General features: G+C 29.3%; 1 protein-coding gene across 1 annotated transcript; it reads left to right on the top strand.

Annotated features, from left to right (window-relative positions):
• The first annotated feature begins 596 nt into the window (after nt 1-596).
• LOC140054970 (uncharacterized) lies at nt 597-22,888 on the top strand. Its single transcript, XM_072100112.1, has 12 exons — nt 597-1,013; nt 6,964-7,105; nt 8,747-8,818; nt 11,091-11,162; nt 12,265-12,336; nt 13,441-13,512; nt 14,613-14,684; nt 15,304-15,375; nt 18,726-18,800; nt 19,441-19,512; nt 20,397-20,481; nt 22,313-22,888. Exons 1-12 carry the CDS (start codon nt 629-631, stop codon nt 22,427-22,429), a joined length of 1,308 nt encoding a protein of 435 aa, XP_071956213.1. The 5' UTR covers nt 597-628; the 3' UTR covers nt 22,430-22,888.
• The last annotated feature ends 146 nt before the right edge of the window (nt 22,889-23,034 follow it).

Here is a 23,034-nt window from a genome sequence, read left to right as displayed (position 1 = left end):
TACAGTAATATGCAATAACATGTATACAGTAATATGCAATAACATGTATACAGTAATATGCAATAACATGTATACAGTAATATGCAATAACATGTATACAGTAATATGCAATAACATGTATACAGTAATATGCAATAACATGTATACAGTAATACGCAATAACATGTAAACAGTAATATGCAATAACATGTAAACAGCAATATGCAATGAATTACGTTAAAAGGGTACGGTGTGTACACTGTAAATTTTGTTTTTAAATTAAAAAAACTTCTTCTCTGATTAATAATGAAATTAACTATTTAGTATGGTCCGGGTTTTTAGTAATAGCACATGGATGGAGTTGGTTGTATGTATGACATGACGTCATGACGTCGTCAGTTGAACTGTAGAGTTCAGTTTAGTATTCCCTTTCAAAAATCCTAGTTGATAGTCCATGTGTTTTGTAAATCTTGTGCTTATTACATGAATATCAATATAGTATTAAATATTAACAATTCTTAATTGTATTAATGCATCATCTAAATAATTAAAAGCAATATCTACAGGTAAATGAAGATAGTAACAAAGTATATTGTTCATATGCTGAGCGAACTCGCAGAAGTAAAGTTTACGAGTGAATTAAGTTAAGATGTTCATCTTAAGAGGAATTATACTACTATTTTCTATTGCTGCTATATTGATTGCATTGTTATTTTCTCGCTGTTTTAGTATCAGCTTCACTGACGTTAACGTTACTGATCATGTCACAGATTCCGTTATCGATCCTGTCACCTTTCCGGTTACCGAGACCAAACCAGTTGCCGATCATGATATTACCGATTCTATTGATCGTACTGTAACCGATTCTGTTGATCGTGTTACCAATCCGATTACCGCGACCAATCCTGTTACCGATCATGATTTTACCGATTCTGTTGATCGTGTTACCAATCCGGTTACCGATCATGATGTTACCGATTCTGTTGATCGTGTTACCAATCCGGTTACCAAGACCAATCCTGTCACCGTTCTCGGTATGATTGCTTTACTTAATGTGTTTGCTAATTAGTTTTAATTGTTATTAATTGGGCTGGCACACAACTAGATATATTGCATTTACTCGTCACAGCTAGGTAGACATGTCTGACTCAGCCAGCGGTGGCGCCAAGATTTTTCCGAAGCGGGTGCGGGGTGGGGCTATGCGAGCATCACTAGGCTGGGGAGACAGGGGGCAGCAGCCCCCTCGTCGGGGAGCATATTCCCCTGCCCACGTCGGGGAACACGGGTAGGCTACTTTTTGTCGGGAATATAATATACAGTAAAAATCGTTGGCGTTCACTTCGTAGCTTCAGCGCTAGAAAACCGCGACGTTCCATTGACCGTGAGTACGTCAGAGGGCTATTATGCACTTTAAATGCATTCATTATTGCCAGCGATGTCCCTTTGTACGAATCGTCGTTCAACGTTGGGTCCAGATGCGTGATATCATGTTCCATCCAGGGACTAAAGAAGTTTACCGACTGTTACGTGTAGTTACTGTGTGTCGACGTACGCTACAGCAAAATCGAATTATGTTAATTGTTCGTATGTTCACCAATTTTTTTAATTTACAAGTAATTACCTTCTGTACCGTTGGGCACATAAAATAAATATTTCATACATTACTAAACAAAAAATAAACATGCCATTTTCGCTTAGCCAACATCTTTTTATAGCTAAGTTATTAAATTGTCAATGTCCTGTGTCATGAACGTTTCACCACTCGGAAGTCCAGATGGTACGCACGCATACACTTTTGAGGTATAAACTGATTTCCCCGACTGAAAAGGGTCTACGCTTGCGGACGCACCCCTGCCCCCACCCAAATAAAGGCAAAACGGACCACCTTTAAGCATAGGTACTTATATATTTCATTTCATATTTCGAAGTACAATAAGTGCATTTTCCAGGACCTAACAGCTCTATTTTTCAAAAATTTCTTACCTCAGTCACAACCAGGATATGGACTTAGGCTATATATTTTGTTTAATGTTTCGAAGTCCAATTTCCGGGACCTCCAACTCTATTTTTCTAAATTTTCTTAGCTCCATCCCAACCACGGTTGTCTGGTTCTGTAGACTTGTAATTTCGTTTCATAGTATCAATTGTATGTATATTGCAACCTAGCAGCTCTATTTTTCACAATTTTCTTACAGATCCGCCCAAGGCGCGCATTTACAATTTTTGCAGGGTGTCACGAAAGATCACGAAAGCTAAGACCCCGTAAGACCTAAGATCACAAAACCTAAGACCCAATAACCTAAGATTACAAATTCTAAGATATACGACAGCTTAAAAACAATAATTGTTTATCTATACACAATTTTAAACATAGTAGGTTTCATTTATTAATGCTTTTTACAATAAATTTAATTAAATAATTATCCCAAACAGAAATAAACTCACAATATTTTCGCCCGTTGAATAAATATTTACCTTTGTTTCACAACAAACAAACTGGACGGTTTGTTTGTTGATATATATTTACTCCATTGTGTTGGTTTCAGTGGGTGTTTCCCTTTTGCACCTGCATTATTGTATTTTGACTCCAAATTAATTCAACTAACTTTATCCTGAATACAACACTTTAGAATTAGGCCTCATAAGTACTTTTATGAAAAAGATTCACATAAAAAGTAACAAATAAATACTATTATTTATTATTCATAAATAAAAATTGGTGATTTTACAGACGTGTTTCTTGCACACTTTCGCATACTCAAAACTTTCAATATTTTCGTTTCTATGGAGCTCAAAAAAAGCATCCATAATAGAGGGCTAAAAACTCGATGGAATGCGTCTACATTTTAATTCATTTATTGTTGAAATGCACGTTTAATTTGTCAATAAAAATGCTGTAATATTTTATACTGCTGATACTTTTCTATTTTCAAAGAATATTAATCGATCTTGAAATCAGCATCACTAATACTTACCCTAGACCCAGTCATAAGTGCGACCTAAGGGGATATGATGAATTTGTCGATTTTATTTTAAAGTTAACGAAACCGTGTATCAACAGTAACATTTTATTTGTATTGACAGTGACAAAATATATTGAATTGAACATGATTTTTACCAAAAAATAACTAATTATCTAACTCAATTATTTAGAGAGAAATAGAGTTGCTAGGTCCCCGTAAATTATACTGAAATATGAAACAAAATATATAATTGTCTCCAGGACCAGCCCTATCATTAGGGCTGTGCTAAGACAATTGTGAAAAATAGAATAGCTGTTCAGGAAAATGCACTTATATAGACCTCTATTGATAAATGAAACGAAATTATAAGTCTACAGGACCCACCATGGATGGTTGGGTGGATCTAAGTAAATTGTGAAAAATAGAATTGCTATAGGTCCCTGGAAATTGCACTTATATATTCAATTCAATTCAATTCAATTAAAACTTTATTATATAGACCCTATTGATAAATTAAACGAAATTATAAGTATCCATGACCAGCTCTAAAGTTGTTTGGGCTGAGAAGAAAATTGTGAAAAATAGAGCTGCAGGTTTAAAAAATTACACTTATACTTTTAACTTAAAAATATCAGTCCGAGAGGCCTAAAAATGGCCTTTTTGTCTTTTATTTGGAGGGGAATGCGTCCGCAAGCGTAGACCAATTTCCGTCGGAGAAATCAGTTTATTTCGACAATAATAAAATATTGGCTAAACAAAAATGGCATTCTTATTGTTTAGGAATGTAGGCCTACATGCAGTAATAATTGAGGTAGGCCTACTCCAGAGGGTTAATCGTAAATTTTAAAATTGGTGAACATACGTCACGAACAATAGATCTCGAAAATAATTTGTACACTTTTGCTGAAGCGTACATCGATACGCAGTACACGTCGGTAAACTTTGCCTGAAATTAACCACATTACACATTTCGGTCCCTGAATTGTTTAGTTAGATCGCTGGCAATAATGCATGTGTTATGCACAATTTAAACGATTTGCGCAAACAATTCCTTGCGCAATTTTCGCAATGTGTTTCAAATTGGGCAAGCAATTCGTATCAAATTGCGCAAGATTTTTCGACAGATTGTGAAATCATGAACACCCATATTTTTATAGTAATTTCTAAGAATGATTCAAAATTAAAGAAAATATCGCATTTCCTTATTTTAGTAGTGAAAATATTGTTATTGTTAGCATACCGTCGAAGACTCGACGAAGGAAAACGAAGCGGTAGTGTTCCGGCGGGCGCGGTGGTGTTCCGGCGGGCGCGGTGGTGTTCCGCCGGGCGGGCGCGGCGGGCGGCTATACTACTCTAGCCTAGTCATTTTTATGTCTAAACGTCAGATCTTGCGCAATTTGAAATTGCGCAAGCTCTGTGATGAATGTAGATTGCAATTAGGCCCTGTCACACCAAAATCAGTCCGGGCCAAGTCCGGCGGACCAGTTTCGGCTGCCAAAATCAGTCCGGGGGACCATTTATGGCTGCCAAAACCTGTCCGGCTGGACCAATTTTGGCCGCCAAAACTGGTCCGGCCTGTTTTTGGCCGCCAAATAAGGTCCGGTCTTACAAATAATAAATGGTGCGCAAAATGAGTCATAATGTATATACCATTAAAAAAAAGGCCATGATTAGTCATTTATATTGAAAACTACAGGGTTTTATTTGTTATTTTAATATTATAAATTAAGCCTGTTTTCTTATTATCATTATTAGTAGTAACTCATCAGTACTAATTGCTTATTGTATACAATGTATCTCTGCCTGTTTTCCATTTTTCTTTTTTAACATCTTCGTTTCCCCATGATGTTAAAAACAATTTAATTTATTAATTATTTATAGTTAATCAATCAATATATAAATTCAATACAATTATTATAAAACAACTATCCAATATAGGTTGAGGAAGGAAAAAGGGCCAATCATAAATAAAAATCTAGTTGCTGGCAATATCAGCGTCTCATACCCGTTCATGTGAGTGTGTGGCAGGCTGAAATATGAGTGAACACCTAAAAGTCATGTTTTTAGATAATATACATTTATTTATAGTATTTATACGACAAGATAACTTACTAATATATATCATGGGATATTTTTCTAGCCATAAACAACTTAAAACAGCATCATGGGCCTAGTAATGCAATTAAAATCGACAGAAGAAAAGCCCGGACCCATTTTGACAGTGGCGGACTGCTTTTGGCCACAACTTTAGAGCCAAAACTGGTCCGGCCGGACCGATTTGGCCCCGGACCATATTTATCGTGACAGCAGGGCCGTAACCAGGTTTGACGGCGGGGTGGATCGTTAAGTTGTTTAGTGGAACCCAGGGGCGGATCCAGGATATTGAAATAGGGGTGGCGTAGCTTTGCGAGCGAAGCGAGCAAACATTGGCTGGGGGCCAGGGGGCCGCCAAGGGATCCAGGGGCCGACGGCCCCTGGAAATTTTGGCGTTCTAGCGCATTGTAAGTCGTTTAAAACGATTTACAAACATCTCATAATGTCATTTACCAAACACTCTAAAGCTCGCAAATTACGACATGTGGAATATGCAGCTGATACTTACCTAGGGTACCAAAAGCAAGCTAACAACTTGCCTGTTCTTTTAATACCTAGGCCGGTATTATTTTTTTACACGCGCGCCGGGTCGATTGCGGTCACTATACTTCGCATGCAGCTAAAGTAAAATGACGTCACGTTAAAGCGGGTCGTCACAGAGTCTCATGAATATTAATGAAGCAAACTTGCTGAGAGTGTTTTCACCACGCAACACATGCGACGCGAGATTTATCGAAACTCCGAGCCATCGACTGACGGTCATGTTTTTGACAATTAAAATCACGGCATATTCAATTCAACGACCTGGTTTAAACGATCGTTTAAAAATTAGCGGTCCAGCTCGATTACATTATATTTAGTGATTTTGAAAAAAACAAAACACCTCTTTTGTCATGATGTCATCGCGATGTGTTTTATGAGAATCATCGACGGGAAAGCAAATAAAACAACAAGGGTCATGAAATGCTGCAGCATTGTTAATATTTTAATAGTAATACGTTTTAATAAAATTTAGCCCTAACGGGATAATTTTCATAGGCACTATACAGTCCTAGCCTTTGTTTTTATTGTACTTAATAAGGACGGCATTCTCTTGCCGACCGAAATTAGGCTAGGGTACTCCTCCTTTCAAGCCTCCTAGCAACAACATGGTTCATTAGGGATCGTATCATTGAGACTTTAACAGGCATATTCACCATCATGTGGTGGTGTTTAGGTAAAAACCATGGAATTAAGATGATCCCTGAATTCACTCAACCATTGCATCTTGCACTTGCGTTGTGAGCTGCATGCTTTCTCTATCAAGCAGCTGGCTGGACACGTCACACGCACGCGGAGACCTGTGTAGGGGAATACCCTGTTATGTCAACCAAACAACAACTATGCTCTGTGTACAGCTCGCTAGCTCCAGAACCACGATGTTCAGCAGTTATCAAATAGAACTTATCATGTAAATTTTAGTGTTAGGTTTTTATATTTTAGTTAAAATATATATATATATATATATATTAATTAAATTTATTAAGGCTTGACTAGGCCTGTAGTGAACAATCGTCGTGTTGTGTTAGTATGCCCATGGATTAAAGAATAGAATATTCTTTAATCCATGGTATGCCCAGCAAAAAAAAAGTGGGAGGCCAAGCGGAACTCGCTGTTCAGCGGGGGGATCGTACGATCCCCCCGATCCCCCCCTGGTTACGGGCCTGGACAGTCCTACTTCTACTGGAACAGCTAGCTATATATATATATATAAATGTTAATAATGCATTTGAAATAATGCATTGTTATTGAAAACAAGAGTTTACCCCTCTCTCCCAATTTTGCACAACGTTTAGGCCTACCGGTATGTGATTATTCTTACCAGATATACGCTATTATTGCTATATGCTATACGTAGGCCTTAGAGTATAAGTCTATGTCTTTACAGGAGAAGCAGAATGTCCAGCCAACTGCATATGTGGGACTGGGTGGTATACTGAAGGTCAACGAGTGACATGTAATCATCCATGGAGTATTAATAACATCTCAACTATCAACAAGTATAATGATCATGTTCCAATAGCAGAATTGTAAGTATAGGGTTATTGTGAGGCGACCATTTCATTGCTATAAGTTTATTTATAACTTGGAATTTTAAAAATATATTTAAAAATATGAAAATCAAGATTATATAGGCCTATATGATTTTTAGTGGCACCTATTGATTAAAATATCAGAAGTAATTTCTTGGTGGGTCAGTTTCTATACCCCAACCCCATCACTACATCACTGTACCTATAAGCCTAACATAATATAACAACTGATGTTTATTTAATATTGTATTACATTGTATATTATTTAGGCCAAAGGCCATATATAATAAATGTTTCTTGGATCTCCAAGAAAGAAGAATAATGAAATAAGTGCATTGCCAACCCTTGTGTTTGATAGATTGACAGCACTGACAAAACTGAAGGCCTAAATATTAATTTCTATGTTTAACTTTTTTCTAAATAAATAATAAATTATTCATTTTTTATCAGGATGAATTGGTTAAAGATATTAATACTTTTACAATTGGTCATTTAAGAGACTTTAAAGTTACTATTATTAATTATCATCATAAACATTTATAAGATGATAGTGAATATTCAGCATTCTCACATCAAAATTATTCAAAATGTATAAGAAAAATAAAAATATACAAATATTTTAAAATTTGCTATAAAAATTGTTTTCATTACAATACAACTTTCTTATTTTAATAGTTTATTTTACTGTAGCCTAATTAAAGTATACTCATCAGCATTTACATATCAAACAGCTTGAATATTTCAATTCTTTGTGTACATTGTATTTACTTTAAATGGATTTGAGCAGGAACCAAATAAGTACATTGCCAGTAATCAATACAATCATACAGTATACATTTTAAAAGAATTAGTAAATACTAAACCATTATCAATAAATTATTCTTTTAAAAGATACTAATATTGATAGTTTATATTTAAAGAGATTTAAAATATTATTTTAATAAATACATTAAGATGATAACAAAATGTGGAGAATAACACTGGCATTTTGTAAGTCTATTTATAACTTGGAATTTTAAAAATATATTTAAGAATATGTAAATCAAGATTATATATATAATTATTACTGGCACCTATTGATTAAAATATCAGAACTAATTTCATTCCGTGAAGTCAGTTTCTATACCCCAACCCCATCAATACATCACTGTACCTATAAGCCTAGAACGTAACAAAATAAGTGCATTGCCAGCCAATGTATTTGATAGATTGACAGCACTGACAAAACTGAAGGACTAAATATTAATTTCTATGTTTAACTTTTTCTAAGTAAATAATAAATTATTCATTATATAAGCACTTATCAGGATGAATTGGTTAAAGATATAATAGTTTTACAATTGGTCATTCAAGAGACTTTAAAATTACTATATCATCATAAACAGTAAGCTGATAGAGAATATTCAGCATTCTCATATAAAAATAATTATAAATATACAAGTGACAATAAGAAAAACAAGAGTAATTAAAATATACAAATATTTAATATTTTCTATATAAATTGTTTTCATGACAATAACATTTTCTTATTTTAATAGTTTATCTTACTGTAGCCTAATTAAAGTATACTCATCAGCATTTACATATCAAACAGCTTAAATATTGTAATTGTTACTGTACATTGTTTTTACTTTTAAGGTATTTGTACAGTAACCAAATAAGTACATTGCCAGCCAATGTATTTGATAGATTGACAGCATTGACATATCTGTAAGTATTTGGTCATGTTTAATTTGCTTTAAAAATAAATAATAAAATAAAAATAATAATGAATATTATGCATTGTGTAATTTCATAATGTGATCAATACATACTGTATATGTATATAAATTATTTTTTTAAAGGTTTAGTAAAATGTTAACAATTATCAATATTAATTATTCATTTTATAAAAATCTTAATTTTTAATTGGTCATTATTTAAAAAAGAGATTTATTTAATAATTATTATTATATACATTAAGATGATACTAAATATTTAAAATAGAAATTGTGTTCATGAGTATTTTAATTCTTTGTTTAATTTGTCTTGAAAATAAATAATACAATAATTTATAACAATGAATATTATGCATTGTATAATTTCAAAATGTGATCAATACATACTGTAAATGTATTAAAAATAATACATTAAGATGATAACAAAATGTTGAGAATAATACTTTCAAGTCTATTTATAACTTGGAATTTTAAAAATATATTTAGGAATATGTAAATCAAGAATATATAATTATTAGTGGCAGCTATTGATTAAAATATCAGAAATAATTTCATTCCGTGAAGTCAGTTTCTATACCCCAACCCCATCACTACATCACTGTACCTATAAGCCTAGAAGAACATAACAAAATAAGTGCATTGCCAACCCTTGTGTTTGATAGATTGACAGAAATGACAAAACTGAAGGACTAAATATTAATTTCTATGTTTAACTTTTTCTAAGTAAATAATAAATTATTCATTATATAAGCACTTATCAGGATGAATTGGTTAAAGATATAATAGTTTTACAATTGGTCATTCAAGAGACTTTAAAATTACTATATCATCATAAACAGTAAGCTGATAGAGAATATTCAGCATTCTCATATAAAAATAATTATAAATATACAAGTGACAATAAGAAAAACAAGAGTAATTAAAATATACAAATATTTAATATTTTCTATATAAATTGTTTTCATGACAATAACATTTTCTTATTTTAATAGTTTATCTTACTGTAGCCTAATTAAAGTATACTCATCAGCATTTACATATCAAACAGCTTAAATATTGTAATTGTTACTGTACATTGTTTTTACTTTGAAGGGATTTGAACAATAACCAAATAAGTACATTGCCAGCCAATGTATTTGATAGATTGACAGCATTGACATATCTGTAAGTATTTGGTCATGTTTAATTTGCTTTAAAAATAAATAATAAAATAAAAATAATAATGAATATTATGCATTGTGTAATTTCATAATGTGATCAATACATACTGTATATGTATATAAATTATTTTTTTAAAGGTTTAGTAGAATGTTAACAATTATCAATATTAATTATTCATTTTATAAAAATCTTAATTTTTAATTGGTCATTATTTAAAAAAGAGATTTATTTAATAATTATTATTATATACATTAAGATGATACTAAATATTTAAAATAGAAATTGTGTTCATGAGTATTTTAATTCTTTGTTTAATTTGTCTTGAAAATAAATAATACAATAATTTATAACAATGAATATTATGCATTGTATAATTTCAAAATGTGATCAATACATACTGTAAATGTATTAAAAATAATACATTAAGATGATAACAAAATGTTGAGAATAATACTTTCAAGTCTATTTATAACTTGGAATTTTAAAAATATATTTAGGAATATGTAAATCAAGAATATATAATTATTAGTGGCAGCTATTGATTAAAATATCAGAAATAATTTCATTCCGTGAAGTCAGTTTCTATACCCCAACCCCATCACTACATCACTGTACCTATAAGCCTAGAAGAACATAACAAAATAAGTGCATTGCCAACCCTTGTGTTTGATAGATTGACAGAAATGACAAAACTGAAGGACTAAATATTAATTTCTATGTTTAACTTTTTCTAAGTAAATAATAAATTATTCATTATATAAGCACTTATCAGGATGAATTGGTTAAAGATATAATAGTTTTACAATTGGTCATTCAAGAGACTTTAAAATTACTATATCATCATAAACAGTAAGCTGATAGAGAATATTCAGCATTCTCATATAAAAATAATTATAAATATACAAGTGACAATAAGAAAAACAAGAGTAATTAAAATATACAAATATTTAATATTTTCTATATAAATTGTTTTCATGACAATAACATTTTCTTATTTTAATAGTTTATCTTACTGTAGCCTAATTAAAGTATACTCATCAGCATTTACATATCAAACAGCTTAAATATTGTAATTGTTACTGTACATTGTTTTTACTTTGAAGGGATTTGAACAATAACCAAATAAGTACATTGCCAGCCAATGTATTTGATAGATTGACAGCATTGACATATCTGTAAGTATTTGGTCATGTTTAATTTGCTTTAAAAATAAATAATAAAATAAAAATAATAATGAATATTATGCATTGTGTAATTTCATAATGTGATCAATACATACTGTATATGTATATAAATTATTTTTTTAAAGGTTTAGTAGAATGTTAACAATTATCAATATTAATTATTCATTTTATAAAAATCTTAATTTTTAATTGGTCATTATTTAAAAAAGAGATTTATTTAATAATTATTATTATATACATTAAGATGATACTAAATATTTAAAATAGAAATTGTGTTCATGAGTATTTTAATTCTTTGTTTAATTTGTCTTGAAAATAAATAATATAATAATTTATAACATTGAATATTATGCATTGTATAATTTCAAAATGTGATCAATACATACAATAAATGTATAAAAAATAATACATTAAGATGATAACAAAATGTTGAGAATAACACTTTCAAGTCTATTTATAACTTGGAATTTTAAAAATATATTTAAGAATATGTAAATCAAGAATATGTAATTATTAGTGGCACCTATTGATTAAAATATCAGAAATAATTTCATTCCGTGAAGTCAGTTTCTATACCCCAACCCCATCACTACATCGCTGTACCTATAAGCCTAGAAGAACATAACAAAATAAGTGCATTGCCAACCCTTGTGTTTGATAGCTTGACAGAAATGACAAAACTGAAGGACTAAATATTAATTTCTATGTTTAACTTTTTTCTAAATAAATAATAAATTATTCATTCTTTAAGCACTTATCAGGATGAATTGGTTAAAGATATTAATAGTTTTACGATTGGTCATTTAAGAGACTTTAAAATTACTATATCATCATAAACAGTCAGCTGATAGAAAATATTCAGCATTCTCATATAAAAATAATTAAAAATATACAAGTGACAATAAGAAAAACAAGAGTAATACAAATATACAAATATTTAAAATTGTCTATATAAATTGTTTTCATGACAATAACATTTTCTTATTTTAATAGTTTATTTTACTGTAGCCTAATTAAAGTATACTCATCAGCATTTACACATCAAACAGCTTGAATATTGTAATTGTTACTGTACATTGTTTTTACTTTGAAGGTGGTTGTACAATAACCAAATACGTACATTGCCAGCCAATGTATTTGATAGATTGACAGCATTGACATACCTGTAAGTATTTGGTCATGTTTAATTTGTTTTAAAGATAAATAATAAAATAAAAATAATAATGAATATTATGCATTGTATAATTTTATAATGTGATCAATACATAATGTATATGTATATAAATTATTTGTTTAAAGGTTTAGTAAAATGTTAACAATTATCAATATTAATTATTCATTTTATAAAAATCTTAATTTTTAATTGGTCATTATTTAAAAAAGAGATTTATTTAACAATTATTATTATATACATTAAGATGATACTAAATATTTAAAATAGAAATTGTGTTCATGAGTATTTTAATTCTTTGTTTAATTTGTCTTGAAAATAAATAATATAATAATTTATAACATTGAATATTATGCATTGTATAATTTCAAAATGTGATCAATACATACAATAAATGTATAAAAAATAATACATTAAGATGATAACAAAATGTTGAGAATAACACTTTCAAGTCTATTTATAACTTGGAATTTTAAAAATATATTTAAGAATATGTAAATCAAGAATATATAATTATTAGTGGCACCTATTGATTAAAATATCAGAAATAATTTCATTCCGTGAAGTCAGTTTCTATACCCCAACCCCATCACTACATCGCTGTACCTACAGTATAAGCCTAGAACATAACAAAATAAGTGCATTGCCAACCCTTGTGTTAGATAGTTTGACAGAAATGACAAAACCGAAGGACTAAATATTAATTTCTATGTTTAACTTTTTTCTAAATAAATAATAAATTATTCATTCTTTAAGCACTTATCAGGATGAATTGGTTAAAGATATTAATAGTTTTACAATTGGTCATTTAAGAGACTTTAAAATTACTATATCATCATAAACAGTAAGCTGATAGAGAATATTCAGCATTCTCATATAAAAATAATTATAAATATACAAGTGACAATAAGAAAAACAAGAGTAATTAAAATATACAAATATTTAAAATTTTCTATATAAATTGTTTTCATGACAATAACATTTTCTTATTTTAATAGTTTATTTTACTGTAGCCTAATTAAAGTATACTCATCAGCATTTACATATCAAACAGCTTGAATATTGTAATTCTTTGTGTACATTGTTTTTACTTTAAAGGGATTTGAGCAGGAACCAAATAAGTACATTGCCAGCCAATGTATTTGATAGATTGACAGCACTGACAAGACTGTAAGTATTTGGTCATGTTTAATTTGTTTTAAAAATAAATAATAAAATAAAAATAATAATGAATATTATAAATTGTATAATTTCAAAATGTGATCAATACATGCTGTATATGTATATAAATTATTTTTTTAAAGGTTTAGTAAAATGTTAACAATTATCAATATTAATTATTCATTTTATAAAAATCTTAATTTTTAATTGGTCATTATTTAAAAAAGAGATTTATTTAATAATTATTATTATATACATTAAGATGATACTAATTATTTAAAATAGAAATTGTGTTCATGAGTATTTCAATTGTTTGTTTAATTTGTCTTGAAAATAAATAATATAATAATTTATAACATTGAATATTATGCATTGTATAATTTCAAAATGTGATCAATACATACTGTAAATGTATAAAAAATAATACATTAAGATGATAACAAAATGTTGAGAATAACACTTTCAAGTCTATTTATAACTTGGAATTTTAAAAATATATTTAAGAATATGTAAATCAAGAATATATAATTATTAGTGGCACCTATTGATTAAAATATCAGAAATAATTTCATTTCGTGGAGTCAGTTTCTATACCCCAACCCCATCACTACATCACTGTACCTATAAGCCTACAACATAACAAAATAAGTGCATGGCCAACCCATGTATTTGATAGTTTGACAGCACTGACAAAACTGTAGGCCTAAATATTAATTTCTATGTTTAACTTTTTTTCTAAATAAATAATAAATTATTCATTCTTTAAGCACTTATCAGGATGAATTGGTTAAAGATATTACTAGTTTTACAATTGGTCATTTAAGAGATTTTAAAATTACTATATCATCATAAACAGTAAGCTGATAGAGAATATTCAGCATTCTCATATAAAAATAATTAAAAATATACAAGTGACAATAAGAAAAACAAGAGTAATAAAAATATACAAATATTTAAAATTTTCTATATAAATTGTTTTCATGACAATAACATTTTCTTATTTTAATAGTTTATTTTACTGTAGCCTAATTAAAGTATACTCATCAGCATTTACATATCAAACAGTTTGAATATTGTAATTGTTACTGTACATTGTTTTTACTTTTAAGGTCTTTGTACAATAACCAAATAAGTACATTGCCAGCCAATGTATTTGATAGATTGACAGCACTGACAACACTGTAAGTATTTGGTCATGTTTAATTTGTTTTATTTCTTTGTTTAATTTGTTTTAAAAATAAATAATAAAATAAAAATAATAATGAATATTATGCATTGTGTAATTTCATAATGTGATCAATACATACTGTATATGTATATAATTATTTTTTTAAAGGTTTAGTAAAATGTTAACAATTATCAATATTAATTATTCATTTTATAAAAATCTTAATTTTTAATTGGTCATTATTTAAAAAAGAGATTTATTTAACAATTATTATTATATACATTAAGATGATACTAAATATTTAAAATAGAAATTGTGTTCATGAGTATTTTAATTCTTTGTTTAATTTGTCTTGAAAATAAATAATATAATAATTTATAACATTGAATATTATGCATAGTATCATTGAATAAGGTGATCAATACATAATATTTTAAAAATCACTTTTCATATTTTATTAGTTATGTTTGCCTAATTAAAGTATACTCATCAGTATTTACTATGTAGATAATGTCCCTATCATTGACTGAAAGACTTTACAAAAAAATCAAAATGAATATGAAAAGTAAAAGTTGACATATCAAACAGCTTGAATATTGTAATTGTTACTGTACATTGTTTTTACTTTGAAGGAATTTGAGGGATAACAAAATAAGTACATTGCCAACCAATGTATTTGATAAATTGACAGCATTGAAATACCTGTAAGTATTTTGCACATATTTATTTCTTTGTTTCATTTGTTTTAAAAATAAATAATAAAATAATAATTAATAATAAGCATTGTATAATTTCAAAATGTGATCAATACATACTGTAAATATATAAAAAATAATACATTAAGATGATAACAAAATGTTGAGAATAACACTTTCAAGTCTATTTATAACTTGGAATTTTAAAAATATATTTAAGAATATGTAAATCAAGAATATATAATTATTACTGGCACCTATTGATTAAAATATCAGAAATAATTTCATTTCGTGGGATCAGTTTCTATACCCCAACCCCATCACTACATCACTGTACCTATAAGCCTAGAAGAACATAACAAAATAAGTGCATTGCCAACCCTTGTGTTTGATAGATTGACAGAAATGACAAAACTGAAGGACTAAATATTAATTTCTATGTTTAACTTTTTTCTAAATAAATAATAAATTATTCATTCTTTAAGCACTTATCAGGATGAATTGGTTAAAGATATTAATAGTTTTACAATTGGTCATTTAAGAGACTTTAAAATTACTATATCATCATAAACAGTAAGCTGATAGAGAATATTCAGCATTCTCATATAAAAATAATTATAAATATACAAGTGACAATAAGAAAAACAAGAGTAATACAAATATTTAACATTTTCTATATAAATTGTTTTCATGACAATAACATTTTCATATTTTAATAGTTTATTTTACTGTAGCCTAATTAAAGTATACTCATCAGCATTTACATATCAAACAGCTTGAATATTGTAATTGTTACTGTACATTGTTTTTACTTTGAAGGGATTTGTACAGTAACCAAATAAGTACATTGCCAGCCATTGTATGTATTGATCACATTATGAATTGATACAATGCATAATATCCAATGTTTATAAATTTTTATTTAAATTTATTTTAAAACTATCAAAATACTCATAAACACAATTCCTATAGAAAATTATAAATATTTAATATCATCCTAATTAATAAATAAATCTCTTTTTTAAATAATGACCAATAAAAAATTAAGATATTTATAAAATGAATAATTAGGATGATATTAAATATTTATAATTTTCTATAGGAATTGTGTTTATGAGTATTTTGATAGTTTTAAAATAAATTTAAATAAAAATTTATAAACATTGAATATTATGCATTGTATCAATTCATAATGTGATCAATACATACAGAAGGCATTTATACAGTAACCAAATAACCATTTTTAAGATTAAAATTTAAAGATATTTAATTATTATTTCATTAAATACATTGAAGGACAACTTGACCGAGAACCAGTATTGGATTGTTGACACTGTCTTGGATTTCATCACAATATACTTTAAAATCCCTGACCATTTTCATTTTATGTTTGGGTCCAAACACCATGGCCTGAGTCTTTCCCATATGGAGGGATAACTTGTTGTCAATGAGTCATTCACTACAGGTTGACAATTCTGAACTCAGTCTTGAAGCTATATGGGTTCTTACCAGATACTAAAAGAACGCTGTCATCAGCGTTTAAAATAAAATTACAATTTACACTTATTTTCATATCGTTAGCATAGCATAGAAATAATAGAGCCCCAATTATGCTTCCTTGAGCCACAATATGAGAAATTCCAAGTGGCTTGATTTTACCTTTATATACTAATTGTTGCCTATTCTTAAGATATGATTGGAACCAATCTATTGGTCCAATCCAAATCCTTTAGTTTTTCGAGCAATATATCATGGTCAACTGTGTCAAATGCTTTTTGCAAATCTAAAGGTACAACCCAACAATCAGAGTAATTGCCAATTGACATTTGATTTCTAATAATTATAATCATTAACTCTGCGCACTTGCACTTCCGGTATGTATTAGGAATAATAAATGTCTGACAACAGTACTATGACAAAACTGGTTTTCGAATTAAAATGTTCTTTTTCAATAGCCAGGCCAGGGGAGGGCTCCCTCACCATTTTATAGCGAACTCCCCATGACGTTTACATTTGAACACAAAATGTTTAAATCGTCGGTCGCGGTGTTCACCGGAAAGAAAGTAGATACGATCGTTTTGCCGAGGTCGCATTATTATGAATTTTATATACAATCGCTTGTGGCTCAAAAACTTGGTGGGTCGCTAGAACTCCCAAAATATAATCATTGGGGTCGTGGTCAAAAAAGGTTTCGGAACGCTGCTCTACGCTGTCAGTGGTTGACTAAGTAAATGTTTTAAAACAACATTTAAAGAGTTATTTTTTTCTCTCTCTGATTTAGTTAACATATATATTAGTTGGTTGCTGAGCAATTTTTTTGTGCACTTCGTGACAAAAGCATGAAACTTGACGGAAACCTTCTTCTAATTAATGACTCATTTTGACCACGCCCCTTTTAATATATATGTAGCTATGTAAAAAAATATATATTAAAAATGTATGTCAAGTTTGGTATCAAATTATAATTTGACATGTAAGATGAGAATGAGAAAATATAATTTCACAATATAATGACATTATCAAAGCCACACCCATTATATATTACATAACTTTGTTGAAATATTCAAGAAATCAAATAAATATGGAAAGTTTGGTATTAAATTAAAGCTTATGACATGTAAACACCACGGAACTATGTAAAATATAATTTGAACAGTTGAAAGATGCCATTAATTAAGCCACACCCATTATATAAATACATTACATAATTTTCTGAAAAATGAAAAAAAAAATGAACATGTAAAGTTTGGTATCAAATTAAAGCTTATGACATGTGTAACAACACGAGCATATGTAAAAATAGTATTTTAACAATGTAATGACATCATTTAAGCCATACTATTATATAGTCAGGTATTACGTAATTTTTTTTTAAATCTTAAAAGTCATTTCTATTTTATGTCTGACATCAAATTAAAGCTTATGATTATATAAATGTCATGAGTGCATAGGAACACACTGAAAACAATATAATGATGTCATTGCAACCACACACATTTTTATGTAACTATGTAGCATTTTGATGAATTTTACTGAACCATCAAATTATGTTGATGTATATTTAAATGTAAAATTAAATTCATAACAATGAATATTATGCATTGTAATCAATACATTCATTTTGTTTAAATCGTTTAGACTTAATCATTCATTTTTGTCTTTAATTAGGCCTAAAGAGATTAATTAGATAACAATTTAACATTGAAGAAAATTCACATGAAAGTATTAGTATTATGCTATTATCACTTGATAGTGATAGTTACTATAACATACACACTGTATGATATGCACTAGAGAAAACAAATATTGCTTTAAAAAAACAGTAGTAATAATAAAATAAATATTGATTATCTTAACAGGTATTTATACAACAACGCTATAACTACCATAGAACCAGATGCATTTTCTTCTTTTGCTTCATCACTTACATATTTGTAAGTTAACACTATGTGATTTTATTACGATTTAAATATTCCCCAACATACTATGAAGTAGCTATTTGGAAAATAATTGATACTGTTAGGTTAAACATGTCATTATGCATTTTTGCTCTATTGGATAAATTTTAATGATTAATGTACAGTATATTTATTTTTTTTATGCATATTGTAAATTGTTTTGTATTTTTTATCTGTAATGTAAATTTTTTATTATATGTACTACAATAATTTCAGACTTGTTCTGCTTTTTGTAATGTTTTATATACCGGAATAAAAAAAAAATTAAAAAAAAAAAATTATAGGATACAAAGTTAGTTATTTGCTGTAAGATTCAGTATAAATATAAATGCAACTTGAATTGAACGAGAAACTTGTATGTGTATGTGTGTATTTGGTTTTTGCAACACTGGAATGGTTACGTATAAATAAATAAAAAAAAAAACATTTATGACATTAGTCGTTGATTAAATTCATTCCAATTTTCATTCTGACTTCGCCCATTATTTCACATGAGCCTCTGGTTATTCACATCCTATACAACCTATACTCATGGAATATTACATAGCCTTTATTTCAAAATGTTACTATTTTCAAAATTTACTATGGTTAATCATCGTTGAATATTATCATTTAGACGTTTAGATGGGAACAGATTACGGTTTTACGAAGATAAAACTTTTGAAGAATTAACCAACTTAGTCGAATTGTAAGTATGACAGGTGTGCATACATAATGTTACTGTTATTATTTTTCAAAGGAAAATCAATATTTAATAATTTGAATTTCATTTAATTCGTACTACTGCATTCAGGTCAATTGTCTTAAGTGTCTCTTGGTTTAAGTTTTGATTGGTCCTTTAATTTCATTAATGTGTATTATTCATCGGCGTTCTATACACTAATTTATCATATAATGTTTCGGTGAACTTTACGTCTAAGGGTATGTTCTGACTCGCATCACGTCGGAGGTAACTTGCTATAAAAAATTTCAGCTGCTAAACCTTTTTAAAAAAAATGTTGGCGCTGTTGTTTAACCAGTTTCAATTTTTTTAATTGAATTTTCGGTTTTTAATTTTAGGAAGCTGTCAAATAATCTACATTAATAATTTAAATGTTAGTTTATGTTCAATTTAAAATCAACATTAAAATTAATATATAGTAATTCCAATTAAATGTTACAGTTCATAGTATGTTCTTATTCTTTGTGTAATTATTATGAGACTACACATAATAATCGTGATATTCTGAATAGAATTTATCAGAAAGTATCAATTACCACATTTATTCGAATAAACGCTCGGCTTTGAATAAACGTCTCCCTCGAATAAACTCTCCCCATAGAACATCATTGCGAATAAACACCTCCCTTGTATAAACTCTCTTGAGCAATAAATTCGGTATTGTACCTTCAAAATCTTTGAATTTTCTAAACTTGTACTCATCATCTTTATGATCGAAGAGCAGCAAGCACGCAAAACAACTATAAATAAATTATTAATATTAATAAATTTCCTTCAATTGTTAAAATTTGTTAAAATGCAACTAAAATCATTCACATTCATTTGCTGTGTGTTTGGTTTTTCTCTCATAGGCAATCAGATTGTTCAAGACTGTGTTGTCTCGTTGGAGATATTAGAAAGTGTGAACCTCCATGTGAAGATGTAGAAACAAGAGAAGTATTGATTTTCATATATTTCGTTGAAGAAAAATAAAGACATTGGCCTAAAACAAAACAACAAAATCCACACGAAAACAACATGAATCACTCAAGTTGCTCCCAAAGTGGAAATGGGCAAGAAAACACATGATTAAACTAGAGAGAAATCTGGGAATGCATAACAGTATAATTTGTCTACATAAAAATCTGCTTCCGAAAAATGTTTATTTAGTTTGCTGTCTTTCTGAACATTTTTAAAAATGTTGAAAATGTTTATTTTATTAATTTACATGTGCGTTTTTGACGTGCTCATATAACGTAATTTCGAGTTGGAAAGTGAATCAAATATGACATTATTAAAGAAAGGTTGTAAAATAGAAATCGAGCAAAAAGAGTGCGTATTAACGTTTAACGTGCAGTGCGCATGCAAAAATCTGCGCACTCATTGCAATTTTTTAAACGCTTAAAATTGCCTGAAACGTACTCTAATTTCATCGAAAATAAATTTGACAATTTTAAGCGCGCGTACACATGCGTTATATGCGCTAAGCACGGAATTGTATTTCCATAATGATGAAATATGACCTGAAATTTATGAGTACCAAATTTTACTTAATTGTGATTCATGCTTGTGAAAATATGATTACAAACGTGATTTCGTTAAATCGTGCGTAGACCGCGTAATGTTTGATTGCGCACCGACGCGTCAAAAACATAACCACATCGAGTCCTGGCCATAAGGAATATACTCTGAAAAATTGACCTAGCTAGATGAAACCGATATCAAGACAAGGCCATATGTAAGTTAGTGTTTACCGACCAACCGACCGACATAGTGAGCTGTAGAGTCGCGTTGCACACGACTAAAATATTTGTGTGACGTGACATCTGACTCTAAATTTTATGCCCCAACACCTGAAAAAAGGGGTTTTATATACTAGACCTAAACAGGCCACTTAGTAATTAAGGTAATTAGATTTAATTGAAGTCTGTAATAAATCATTCTCTAGCCTGTACAAATGAAATTATAATTACGGTTTTTAATTGTGACCTTGACCTTTGACCCTTTCCTTCACAAACTAAACTACCTTTAGATGATGAAACTAAAAATAAACAGCAAACTAAACTTCATATTTTGGATAATTGTAGTGAATTTATCTTTAGTTGGTTCCGAGCTTTCTCAGGCGTATATCCACTCGACGTACACAGCTGTCGTTCCGAGCTTTCTCGGGCGTATATATTTCCACGCGACGTACACAGCTGTCACTGAATGATAACTCATACAAAAAGTATATTTAACTCAACTAGAACTTTTATTCCTTGTAATTCGATTAATACATCTTTCTACCACTACCAGTCAAGCCTTATTATATTCTTTATCATCTTTCCGTTTATCTACTCTGATCTTATTCTCTCTTCTCCTCTAATATCTATTACATTCTACTTTTATACTGGATATTAATTTTAGGCTTCAGAGGAGGATAACATTTTCCCTCCAAAATTTATGCGATTTTGATTGGCTAATAATAAGGCGGACCTGGTCTAAAGCATCCTTCTCTAAACAGAGAGAATCACAACATAATAATATGACACTATAATCATTAAGACACTATCAAACAAGGTGTGATGTGCCCAAATATGGTAGTGATGATATTCTTAAATATGGTAGTGATATCATCATGTCCATGGGCACATCACATTTTTTTGTATCATAAAGTTTGATTGTGTAGATAGAGCTTTACAACCAGACAATCTTAAGATTGCACTGCCTCTGAAGTCACTGACAGGCTGATATGTCATTTATTACCATTTTATTGCATTTAACAGCATTTGGTTTATTGTAATTGCAGTGTGTTACTTCAAGACATTCGTGTCCAGTAAGAAATGACAGGGAAATCTCAACGGAATATGAAATGTATAAAAACGAAAAGAAAGCAAGGCTTGATGATGCTACTGGTTCCGGATAATCGTAATGGCAATTGGTTCTGAGATGGATTGGATGGGGATTCCTGAGGAAATATAATGTTTGGGCAGCGACATTCATTATCCTCATACACAATTGTATATATGTTTAAGTGCAAAGTGCGTCTCAATTTGGTTTCCTCTGAATCCAATTTAATTTCGCAATCTCTATTTCTGGTTTTGCTTATAAAATTTGTATCTATCGTATTCGTATGTAATCTTCAGCATCTAAAAATATTTGATTGCAGTAATTATTCGAAATAAAGGCCCAGCTTTCAATAAACACCTCCCTTGAATAAACGTTCCTCCCCCCTCTCCTCCTTAGAAATTAATTTGAATAAACGCCCAAACCCCCTCCCCCAATAAAAATACCCTCAAATAAACGCCCGGGGCATTTATTTATTTCCTCGAATAAAAACCCCGTCAAATGCATATACACAATATTGTATTACAACATCTATTTGTATAGGTAGAATTCATTGATTGACATGATCTACAATTTACCAAGCATTTTCATACAATTTTTACTGTATTTTATCACTTATCAATATTAATTGTGTTGTATTTTTTCATATCCAGGGGGTATTTATTTATTTATTACATATGTTAC

This window comes from Antedon mediterranea, chromosome 7 (assembly GCF_964355755.1).
Source record: "Antedon mediterranea chromosome 7, ecAntMedi1.1, whole genome shotgun sequence".
Lineage (NCBI taxonomy): Eukaryota > Metazoa > Echinodermata > Crinoidea > Comatulida > Antedonidae > Antedon > Antedon mediterranea.
Note: the sequence above shows the minus strand (reverse complement) of the source record. Positions and strands in the feature narration are given on the sequence as shown.